The following is a 13,049-nucleotide window of genomic DNA, read 5'->3' on the forward strand; positions in this document are numbered from 1 at the left end:
AAAAAAAAAAAGGAAGCCACTGACTATCTTTGGTTTATTTGAGGTTATAGCGTAGGTGCTATATTTTTCTCTAAGTCTTTTTGTGTGTGCAAGCTAATCAATAAAAGCACATCTGAGAAGTACAGAACAACTCTTAAATTGTCATTACATAATAACTCTAGCAGCAACAGAGCAAGTGGAAATGGATTAACAACCAAGTAATTAAAAAGCCAACTTTAAAAGACATATTCCCAGTATCTTCCCAACATTCATCAAAATGGTTAATAAAACAAAAAATGTGCAAGATATTTGAATTGACAACATTAATCTTAATTCTTTACTAGAAAACAAATGTGGGACAATAAAAACCAACAGTCTACTTCTCATGAAAGCCATGGGATTACAGTTACTATTATATATTCCTCACTGTGTTGGGCCCTAAAATAGTAACATCAACATCAATTCATCATCATCACTGTCCTTAATAATAAGCAATTTAAAAAGTCTTAAGGTCACCTTCTATAATCTCTAACTACTGAGGGATTATTATGTTAAAAGATTTCCACAAGACTGACTTAAACTAAAATTAATATAAGACAATGGAATAACAACTATATTCTTCTAGGCCTTTGGTAACTACAGTTGACCCTTGAACAATGTGGGGGTTAAGGGCACTGACCCCCTCCCTTGCAGTTGAAAATCTGTATATAACTTTGACTCTTCCAAAACTTAAGCCTACTGTTGATCAGAAGCTTTACCAATAACATACAGTCAATAAACATGTTTTGTATTTTATATGTATTATATCCAATATTCTTACAATAAAGTAAGCTAGAGAAAAGAAAATGTTATTAAGAAAACCATTAGGAAAAAAAATCATTAGGAAGAGAAAATATATTTGCAGTACTGTATTATATTTTTTCGGGGAAAAAAATCCACAAATAAGTGGACCTGCATAGTCCACACTGCATTGTTCAAGAATCAACTGTACAAAATTTGACTCTTTCATATAAAAGGCAACAAAAACTAAAAAATAAAAGACTAACTAAATTCAATTTATTGATTGCTTTTTCAACCAGGAAGCCCCTATATTTTTCAACAGAAAACAACTTTTCAAAGACCTGTTAATAAACTCACCTGTTCTATTCAGCACATCTGGTGTAGCAGACTCAGGATCTTCCAATTCTCTGGCATCTATTGAAAGTATCTCCATACCTTCACTGAGTGAGTCCACAGACTCAGTATCATTGATGGCACCGTTGACATGGTAACCATTAATACCACCTTTCTCTGAAGAAGGCACAGTCTGTTCCTCTTGAACGGAAACCGATTTACTGGAATCTGGGATACTGTTACTTGCTTCTGCTGTAGGCTTTGGTTTGCTTTTCTTCTTTTTGTTCTAATGGTTATTCAAGATTTGAAAAAAAGAAAAGAAAAAGAAGACCCCACAACCCAGAGAAGTAACTCTAGCTACCCAAAGGCAATGTTATTAATTTCTCATATGCCCTCCCCAAAATTGAACACATTCTTGTATATTTTGAACTACTGACTAAAATAAGTATGTAAAATACTTTGGATAAACTCAAACACATAAATATAAAAAATGTATGCATGGAAAAACCCACCAAATCAAAAGATAAATTACAAAATGTGAAATACGTCCAACTTATATACAAAAAGTTAAATTTATACAGAGCTCTAACAAAAAACAAACAAAACAACAGCCCAATAGAAAAAAATGGTGTAGGATACAAACACATGGAATGAAGTGCAACCTCAGTCTAATAAGAGACATAAATTAAAACTGCACTGCAGAGGATTCTGGGACAATGACAGAGGAGGAAGCACTAGTAATCTGTCTCACTAGACAATAATTACACTGGCAGAATCTGTGTAATGTAACTATTTTGGAACTCTGGAGTCTACTGAAGACTTAAAATTTGCAGGTGAAGACCTGGACAGTAAATCGTGGTTAATCTCAGTCAGTATCAGCTCCTCTCATAGAAGCGGTTACCTTAGGGTGAAGGCAGCTGTGCACCTGTTCTTGGAGCAGCTCGCACACATTGTGGGAGCCAGGGCAGACAAAAAGGACCCTGTCCTCCAAATTTTGGGAATCTGCACTCTGATCCCTGCTCAGCTTTTTTTGATCACAGGAGTGTAGACAAAGAGTCAGGCATCCATTGTTATTGCACCTTCTCCCATTGTTGTAAGCCCTGCCAGCTTTGGCTGAGTGACTTCCAGGGAAATAAAAAGAGCAGAGCCCCCAGAAAGCAAACAATAATAAAAAAATAGCAAATCCTGAGGAAGGGGCAGAATCTGATTTCCAAAGTTATCACATTATTAGATTCAAATGTCCAGTTTTTCAACATAAAATCACAACTACAAAAAACAAGTATGATCTACTTAAAGGGAAAAAAATCAACAGTAACTGCCTTTGGTAACCAGAAGGGAGGTGGATAGGGGGATGGGTTAAGTAGGTGATGAAGATTAAAAAGTGCACTAGATGATATACGGAAGTGTTGAATCACTATATTGTACATCTGAAACTAATATTATGCTGTATGTTAACTGGAATTTAAAAAAAACAAAACAACTGTCTTAAAGATACTCAAAAAATTAAAAGAAGATCTGGACAAAGCCAAGAAAACAAAGTATGAACAAAATGTAAATGTCAATAAAGAGATAGAAAACCTAAAAGAAATTAGTTAAGAGGGGTGCCTAGGTGGCTCAGTTGGTTAAGTGTCCGACTTCGGCTCAGGTTATAACCTCAGGGTTTGTGAGTTAGAGCTGAGAGCCTGCTTTAGATTCTGTGTCACCCCCTCTCTCTGAATGCCCCCCCCCCCCCACTGCCCTGTTTGCACTCTCTCTCAAAAAATACACTAAAAAATCTATAAGGGGCGCCTGGGTGGCTCCATAGGTTGAGCATCCGACTTCAGCTCAGGTCATGATCTCATGGTTCATGAGTTCAAGCTCCACATCGGGCTCTGTGCTGACAGCTTGGATCCTGGAGCCTGCTTCAGATTCTGTGTCTCCCTCTCTTTCTGCCCCTCCCCTGCTCACACTCTGTCTGTTTCTCTCAAAAATAAATAAGCGTTCAAAACAAAAACAAACAAGTGATTTCACTTATAAAAAAACATTAAAAAATAAGAAATTAATTAGGAAATACTGGAGCTAAAAAATAGAATAACTGAAATTTTAAAATTCACTAGAAAGATTCAAAGGCAGATTTCAGCAGCAGAAGAAAAAAAATCTGTGAACTTGAAGATTGGAGAATGCAAATTGTAAAGTCTGAGGAAAAGGAAAGAAAAAAAAAAACTGAAGAAAAGTAAATAGAATCTAAGGGACGTGTGGGACACCAAAAAGTAGACCAATATACACATCATGAAAGTCTGAAAAGAAGATAAAGGGACAGAAATAATATCTGACGATATCTGAAAAAGAAATAATGGCTGAAAACTTCCCAAATTTAATGAAAAACATGAATATAAACACCCAAGAAGCCTAATTAACTCTAAGTAAGATGAACTGAAGGAGATTCACACTAAGACACATAATAATCAAACTTTCAAAAGACAGAATCTCGAAAGCAGCAAGAGAGAAGTCACTTATCACATACAAGGAATCTTCAATAAAATCATCAGATTTCATCAGATTTCTCATCAGAAACATGAAGGCCAGAAGGCAGTACGTGGATATACTCAAAGCGCTGAAATAGAAAAGTATGGTCAATCAAGAATCCTATAACTGGCAAGACTATCCTTCAAAAGTGAAGGAGAGGGGTGCCTGGGTGCCTCAGTTGGTTAAGTGTCTCACTCTTGATTTTGGCTCTGGTCATGATCTCACAGTCTGTGAGACTGAGCCCCGTGTGTCAGACTTCGTGCTGGTCATGGAGCCTGCTTGAGATTCTCTGTCCCTCTCCCTTTAACCCTCCCTGCTCATGTACTCTTTCACTTCCTCTCAAAAAATTAAAAAAAAATTTTTTTTTAAGTAAAGGAGAAATTAAGATATTCCTAGATAAATAAAAGCTGAGGAAGTTCATGACCACCAGATCTGCCCTATAAGAAATGTTCAAAGGAGTCCTGCAACATAAAATGAAAGGACACTAGTCAGTAATTTTAAGCCATATGAAAAAATAAAAATCTCAATAAAGGTAAGTACATGAGCAATTATAAAGGCCAGCATTATTATAATGGTTTGTAACTATATATTTGGTTTTCTGCATAATTTAAGAGACTAATATGTTTAAAAAAAAAAAAACTATTAATCTAAAATCTTTGGTTTATAACTCCAGATCTTATTTGTACATAATTTAAAAGACTAATGCATTTAAATTTTTTTTAATGTTTTATTTTTGAGAGAGAGAGAGAGACAGAGCTCAAGAGGGGAAGGGCCAGAGAGAGAGGGAGACACAGAATCCGAAGCAGGCTCTAGGCTCCGAGCTGTCAGTACAGAGCCTAAGGCAGGGCTCGAACCCAGGAACTGTGAGATCATGACCTGAGCCAAAGTCGGACGCTCAACCGACTGAGCCACCCAGGCGCCCCATACGACTAATGCATTTAAAAGAATTATTAGTTTGGGGCACCTGGGTGACTCAGTTGGTTAAGCATCAGACTTCAACTCAGGTCATGATCTTGAGGTTCATGAGTTCAAACCCTGCATCCGGCTCACAGCAGTCTGTGCAGAGCCCACTTTGGATCCTCTGTCTCCCTCTCTTTCTGCCCCTCCCCCACTATTACTCTCTCTGACTCTCAAAAATAAACATTAAGAAAATAAAAATAATAAAAAAATATAAGTAAATAAAAATAAAAGAATTGTTAGTTTATGCTTTGGGGAACACAATGTATTAAGATATAATTCTGTGACATCAACAACCAAAAGAAGTGGGGATGGAGCTGTAAAGGAACAGAGTTTTTGTATGTTATTGAATATAAACTGGTATAATTTCAAATTAGTGTTAAAACTTTAGTATATTAAATGTAATCTCCATAGTAACCACAATGAAAATAGCTATAAAATATACACAAAAGGAAATGAGAAAAGAACTCAAACATTTCAGTATAAATAACAGATTAAACTCAAAAGAAGACAGTAATGCAAAAAATGAGGAATAGAAAAAAAGTTAAAAACAAACAGAAAACAAATAGCACAATGACAGAAGTCCTTCCTTATCAGTAATTACTTTAAAGGTAAATTGATAAAACTCTACAATCAAAAGACAGAGACTGACAAAATGGATAAATACACATGATCCAACTATATGCTGTTTATAAGAGACTCACTTTAGATTCAAAGACACAAATAGACTGAAAGTGGAAGGATAGAAAAATGTATTCCATGCAAATAGTAACCAAAAGAGAGCTGGGGCTATTAATATAGCCTTTAGACTTTAAATAAAGCCTGTAGACTTTAAATTAAAAAAGGTTATAAGAGACAAAGGAACACATTGTATATTAATAAAAGGCTTAATACAACAAGAAGATATAACAATTATAAACATGTGTACACCTAATGACAGACTATCAAAATATGTGAAGCAAAACCCAGCAGAATTAAAGGGAAAAACAGTTGTACAATAATACTTGGAGACTTCAATATCCTACTCACAACAATGGACAGAACAACCAGACAGAAGATAAGTAAAGAAACAGAGGATTTAAGCAACATGACAGGGGTGCCTGGGTGGCTCAGTCGGTTAAGCGTCCGACTTCGGCTCAGGTCATGATCTCGTGGTCTGTGGGTTCGAGCCCCGCGTCGGGCTCTGTGCTGACAGCTCAGAGCCTGGAGCCTGTTTCAGATTCTATGTCTCCCTCTTCCTCTGACCCTCCCCTGTTCATGCTCTCTCTCTCTCTGTCTCAAAAATAAATAAATGTTAAAAAAAAAAAAATTAAAAAAACAAAACAAAACATGACAGACCAACTAGATCTAACAAACATAAACAGAACACTCTACCCAACAAGAGCAGCACAGCACATATGCTCTTCTTGAATGTACAATGTACATGGTACATTTTTCAGGATAGACCATATATAAGGATACAAATGAAGTTTCAACAGATATTTTATTTTATTTTTATTTATTTATTTAAAATTTTTTTTTTCAACGTTTTTTATTTATTTTTGGGACAGAGAGAGACAGAGCATGAACGGGGGAGGGGCAGAGAGAGAGGGAGACACAGAATCGGAAACAGGCTCCAGGCTCCGAGCCATCAGCCCAGAGCCTGACGCGGGGCTCGAACTCACGGACCGCGAGATCGTGACCTGGCTGAAGTCGGACGCTTAACTGACTGCGCCATCCAGGCGCCCCTCAACAGATATTTTAAAAGATAGGTATCATACAAAGTGTCTTCTCTGACCAAAATGGGATAAAGTGAGACATCAACAAAAGAAAAATTGGAAAATTCATATTATGGAAATTAGCACATTTTTAAAATTTATGTCTCTTTAAAAAATGTTTATTTTTAGAGAAAGAGAGAGAGAGAGAAAGGAGAGAGGGAGAGACAGAATGTGAATGGAGGAGGGACAGAGAAAAGGGAAAGAGAGAATTCCAAGCAGACTCCACAGTGTCAGCACAGAGCCTGATGAGGCTTGAACTCACAAACCATGAGATCATGACCTGAACTGAAACCAAGAGTTGGATGCTTCACTGACTGAGACACCCAGGCGCCCCTGGAAATTAACACATTTTTAAAGAACAAATGGATCAAAGAAGAAATAACAAGGGGAATTAGAAAATACTTAGAGATGAATGAAAATGAAAATATCACATACCAAAACTCAAAGAGTACAGCAAAAGTGATGCTAAAGGGGAAACTGCTAACTGTAAATGCTGACATTAGAAAGTATTTATATATATTATATTATATTATACATATATAATATAATATAATATAATATAATATAATATAATATAATATATATATCTTACATATAATCTCAAATTAGCAACTTAACTTTGCAGTTAAGGAACTAGAAAAGAACAAACTAAAACCCAAAGCTAGTAGAAGGAAGGAAATAATAAAGATCAGAGCAGAGATAAATGAAATAAAGAACAGAAAAGCAATAGAGAAAAATCAGTGAAACCAAAAGCTGAATCTCTGAAAAGATCAACACAACTGACAAACCTTTAGTTAGAAAGGCTAAGAAAAAAAAAAGAGAGAAGACCCAAATTACTAAAATCAAAAATGAAAGTGGCGATATTACTATAGATTCTACAAAAATAAAAAGGATTACAAGAGAACACTTTGAACAACTGCATGCCAACAAAGAAACACAAAACCTACCAAAACTAAATCATGAAGAAATATAGGAAATATGAACAGACCTATAACTAGTAAAGAGACTGAATCAGTCATTGAAAATCTCCCAACAGGGGCACCTGGTGGCTTAGTCAGTTAAGCATCCAACTTCGGCTTAGGTCATGATCTCATGGTTCACAAGTTCGAGCCCTGCACTGGGCTCTGCACTGACAGAGTGAGGCCTGCTTGGGATTCTCTCTCTCTGCTCCTCCCTCACTCACGCTTTCTCTCTCTCAAAATAAATAAACTTAAAAAAAAATCTCCCAACAAAGAAAAGCCCTGGATGCAATGGCTTCACTGGTGAATTCTACCAAACACAGAAGAACTAATAACAATTTTCAAAAATTTCCAAAAATTGATGTACTATAGTATCATTTTTCATTTTGGACTAGCAAAGGTCAAAAAGAGTTGACAGGGTTGAGGATATGGAGAAACAAACATTCTCCTATACTACTTTGTGGGAATGCAAAGTGGTACTCTCTATGGTCATCTGGTATGGTAGTATTTATCAAAATTACAAATGCACATATCCTTTGATCCAGCAATTCCACTTCTAGGAATTTATCCTAGGCGATACTGACACATGTACAAAATTATATATAAGGTTATTCACTGAAATACTGTTAATAGTAACAAAACATTGGCAATGACCCAAATGTTGATCAATAAAGGACTGGTTAAATAAATTATGGCGCATCCAAGCAGCAGAATGACTATACATCCTTAAAAAGAACAAGACAATTCTTTATATGTTGACATGGAATACACTCTAAAATATATTACACGAAAAAAAGAGCAGGCAAAGAGAAGAATATATATTCATGTTTGCTTATATATGCATAAAGTATCCCAGATAATACATAAGAAATTGGCAATACTGTTTACCTCTGGGGTGGGAAGCCAAATGGCTGGGGAATAGGGAAGGGATAAAGATGTTTCAGTGTATTATCTTTTAGAGCTTTGAATTTTGAGCCACATCAATATATTACCTATGAAAATAGAAAAATTAAACAAAAACTCCTTTGCCTTTTACCTTGACAAACAACAGCTCTAGTAGCAATCTTAATTCTATTTGTAAGACTAGGGGCCCCTGGGTGGCTGAGTCGGTTGAGCGTCCGACTTCAGCTCGGGTCATGGTCTCACAGTCTGTGAGTTCGAGCCCCATGTTGGGCTCTGTGCTGACAGCTTAGAGCCTGGAGCCTGCTTCGGATCCTGTGCCTCCCTCTCTCTCTGCCCCTCCCCTGCTCATGTTCTGTCTCTCTCTGTCTCAGAAGTGAATAAAAACATTAAAAAAAAAAACAAAAACAAAAAACTAGACTGACATTACTGAATCAATTTTTCCCCAATCCCTTTTATCCCCCCAAACGTTTTCGATGGCCCTAACAGGAGCACTGCGGGTATTCTAGATATAATTGTCTCCTCCCCACAGCTTTCATTTCTTTCTCTTAACTACTTTCCTCCATGTGAACTAAGTTTTCACATCACTGCTCCGCATATATGATAACTATGTTAGTAACTGCTCATGGTCACATCCTATTGAATTAATCCCAACAGTTAACCAGACTGGATTTGGGCATTTGGGATGGTCAAACTGAAGCCATTTTTCTTTCTTTAAATTTTAAGAAATTTATTTGTCTCCAACATATGCTTTTCCAGCTTCAAGTATATCTTATATCACTAATAACTTATTATCCTGGGGCAATAAATTAATACACTGCTGTTCTTCATAGCACACGTAGCTATTTATATTGGGTGAAAAAAATGGGAAGAAGTTAAGCAAATACTCAAAATTACAGGTATGGAGAGCGCTTTAGGGGAATCAGTAGAAGTACTAGGTTCCACTTGGAAAACATTTCAAGAGTCATTAGGGCCAAACCTGGTTTGGTCAAGACCTAACAGAACTCCTAATGAAGTGATTTAGAGTCATCAAGAAAGGATTCCAGAACTGCAGCACTAACTGAATACAGGAAAAGAGCATCCCAAAGAGACTATTATTCCCAGAGATACCTGACTAAAATCTGTACTTTAAGCATTTTCTAAAGGAGCTAGATTTATTTATTTATCTTTAAATACTTATGTATTTTGAGAGAGAGAAAGAGAGAAGGAGGGAGAGGTAGAGAGAGAATCCCAAGCAGGTATCGTGCTGTCAGTGCAGAGCCCGATGCGGGGCTCAATCTCATAAACCGTGATATCTTGACCTGAGTCAAAACCAAAATTCAGACGCTTAATGGAATGAGCCACCCAGGTGCCCCTAAAGGAGCTACATTTACAGTAAAGAGCTGTGGGGAGCATTTTGAGATGAGCCAGCATCCTTTAGGGAAAGCATTCTAGTTTTTTTTTTTTTAATTTTGTTTTCAATGTTTACTTATTTATTTTGAGAGAGAGAGAGAGAGAGACAGACAGACAGACAGAGACAGAGCATGAGTGAGGTAGGGACAGAGAGAGAGGGAGACACAGAATCCGAAACAGGCTCCAGGCTCCGAGCTGTCAGCACAGAGCCTGATGCGGGCTCGAATCCATGAGCCATGAGATCATGATATGAGCCAAAGTCAGACTTTAATCGACTGAGCCACCCAGGCACCCCAAAAGCATTCTAGTTTTAAGTGGATAAGGAGCAGGGAATGAGCATGTTAGATATTGTATCAGGTACTTATATTTGCTGAGTATTATTTTCCTATTTTAGAGATGAACAAACTAAGGCATACAAAAGTTAACAATACTCCAATGTTACAAAGCCAGTTAAGTAGTAGAACAAGATATAAATCCAGTTTTGATTAACTCCACAGCCCAAGTGACTTCTACCTCCCTAAACTGAAACATAAGCCCCCTCTGCATAGCTAATAATACAAAGCCCCTTTTAAGGCTTTAAGTCAAAGCTCATTAATATCAGAGACTATATAACAAAGTTGTCTGACCTAAAAATCTTGAGCTATTTTAACTGATTTACAATATGAATGATACTGAAAACCCCTGGACTAGATCACTTTCTTTAGAGGAGCTCTGCTATCCTTGACATGCTCTCGTTTCATCCGTAATATTACCTCAGCAACTACACCCTGGCAAAGTCATTCTGTTTCCTGCCTTAAATCACACGGAAGAGACTGTGTGGTACTCTATGTACACAGCTGTGTTTCAATGTCACAGAAGACTTTTTTTAACCACATGAAGTGAAGTGGCATATGTAAATCTTTTCTATGTAAATCTTTTCTTTCAATTATGTTTGCAGGGCCTAAAATTTACAAAAACATTTTTTTAATATTTATTTTTGAAAGAGAGAGAGAGCGCACACGCATGAGCAGGGGAGGGTCAGAGAGAGAGGGAAACATAGAATCTGAGTTGTCAGCACAGAGCCTGACGTGGGGCTCAAACTCACGAGCCATGAGATCGTGACCTGAGCTGAAGTCGGAAGCTTAACCGACTGAGCCACCCAGGCACCCCAGGGCCTAAATTTTTTAATGATAAAAATGCCAATACCATGCTTGTAAATTTAATTCATTTTTACCTTTTTCTTGCCTGTTACTGTCCATTCTTTGAGTACTTCACTGGCACTACCTGTAAAAGAAACCAACTACAGATTTTCTCTCCTACCACATCCATGGTCAACAAGGTAATTAGTGTCCCTGCATTTTGTAATTGCTGGAGAATTTCCAAAGTTCCTAATAGGAAAGGTTAAGGTTCAAGTCTAAGTGCTAATATGATGAGATAATCCTATCATATTTACCTTTTGGAATATCTGTCCATTTAGACCCCTCCCTTCTCCATGTAATTTCCTTTGTAAGTTCTTCTAAGAAGAGAGTAATGCAGCCTGACCATTTGGAAGATTCTTTTATTTATAAAGCTTAGACAGTATACAAAGATAACTGGTTTTAGCCCAAATATGCTATCCTCTCCCCTCTAGAAGATCAAATACCATTTGGCTATGTTGCTTAAGAGAGAGCTATACACTATTCTAGACCCAAATACTAACATTATAAAGAAAACAGATGATGATAAAGAAAAACCTTACAGTATTTGGGTCTGTTTACTCTACACTGACAAATTCAGGACAATAGAAACAGGAAGACCTAATCTGACGTTGGTATTTAACGAAGCAACAGCTTCAAGCAAAGTTTTTCTCAAAACAAATTATGCGGAAAGAAGTTTATAAAACACTCCTCAACTCTATAAACTGAAGCCTTGGCTAACCCCACCAATCTTCCATATGTCAGACAAGGAAACTCAAACCCTTACATTTGAATCACTTGCAGGAACCACACTAAATGGCATAGCAGCCTGGAAGAGAATGTGGAGTCCTTGAATTTGACATCTGTTGCTGGGCTGCTGGATCACTGCTTTGTCACTAAGAGGTTCTTAAATTCTTATTCAACCCAATTCCAATCAAGTACCTTATACCACTAGTCATACTATTTGTTCTTAAAACCAACAGAGAACATTTTGAGTAAAATGATGGCATTTTCTCAGCTTGTCTTTTATTCTAAGATATCACATAGCTTATGAATGATACTTCTAGGGCTGAAAGAGGTATCTTTAAGAGATATCTTTAAAAAAAATGGCATGGTACATTATGTTATCCTGGGGTTTGCTATATCATCTATAAAACATCAGATTGCTGAACGAATGTTAATAGAAGTTTGAAGCAACGTCTATTTGAACAAATACAAACTTATTAAAAAACGGAGTTAGGATTACCTTCCATGAACGCTTGTACTGTTTTGTCCACACAATTATCAAAGTGCTGCAAAACCAGGATGATTTCATTGTTGCTCTTATTGGGAACTATTGCACGCACTGCATTTATCTGGAAAAGATGACAGGGTTATTTAATTCTAACATCAGTTCGTCAATTGGCAACTGATGCCTATTATAGAAAGTAACAGAAAAAGTGATGTTTCATGTTTAACAGTATGTATCACTCTTTAGTGACAGTGAGAGTACATACAACCATCTCACTGAAAATGATTAACAGATGAACGGTAAGAGCACACAGAAAATTAATTTCAAAACTTAGAAAAGCAGAACATTTCTAGAAATAGAAGGTATGTGCCAGATTTTATTTCAAGAAAGGGTGGTTTAATTAGGTGTCAGGTATTAATTTAGCCTCAACATTTCCTCATCTCAGCATACTGTGGAGAAAGGTAAATAGTTTAACGAGCCACCAACAGTAACAACTTAGATTTTTCAGTAGCATTTTTCAAAAACTCTTTTTAATAATTCAGAATTTATTTTTTTAATGTCTTTATTTTTGAGACAGAGAAGAAGCGCAAGCGGGGGAGGGGCAGAGAGAGAGAGACAGACAGACAGACAGACAGATACAGAATCCAAAGTAGGCTCCAGGCTCTGCGCTGTCAGCACAGAGTCTGACACGGGGCTCGAACTCACAAACTGCGAGATCATGACCTGAGCCAAAGTCAACATTTAACCAACTAAGCCATCCAGGCACCCCTCAAAAACATTTTTACTTCATATCATTTAATTATATAATAACACTATAAGGATAATTTATTATAAACTGTTTCAGGCATACAAAACATAATGGACATTCACTACATGATAATCAGCTTAATAAAATAAAATAGATGGCAACTGAGGCCCCCATGAAGTCCCTCATAAATCCCATCTCCCTTCTCTTCACAGAGATTTTCTGCCTTGAATTTGGTTTTATTCTGATACATGTTTTTGCACTTTTATGATGTATGTATATATCCATAGGTAATATATACTATTGTTTGCCTTACATAAATATTATCATACATGTGTATATGCAATTTGCTTTTTT

The 13,049-nt window shown here is 36.7% G+C and overlaps 1 protein-coding gene across 2 annotated transcripts in view; it reads right to left on the reverse strand.

Moving 5' to 3' along the window:
* Positions 1–13,049, reverse strand: part of SPATS2 (spermatogenesis associated serine rich 2) — a 151,218-nt gene that overhangs the window by 26,777 nt on the left and 111,392 nt on the right. For both annotated transcript variants that reach the window (XM_058742895.1, XM_058742896.1), the window contains 3 exons: positions 11,963–12,071; positions 10,776–10,825; positions 1,117–1,378 (listed from right to left, as the gene is read on the reverse strand). In XM_058742895.1, coding sequence (XP_058598878.1) covers positions 1,117–1,378; positions 10,776–10,825; positions 11,963–12,071 — 421 coding nt within the window. The remainder of the gene's footprint in view (positions 1–1,116; positions 1,379–10,775; positions 10,826–11,962; positions 12,072–13,049) is intronic.

The sequence above is a fragment of the Neofelis nebulosa genome, chromosome 8 (assembly GCF_028018385.1).
Source record: "Neofelis nebulosa isolate mNeoNeb1 chromosome 8, mNeoNeb1.pri, whole genome shotgun sequence".
NCBI lineage: Eukaryota > Metazoa > Chordata > Mammalia > Carnivora > Felidae > Neofelis > Neofelis nebulosa.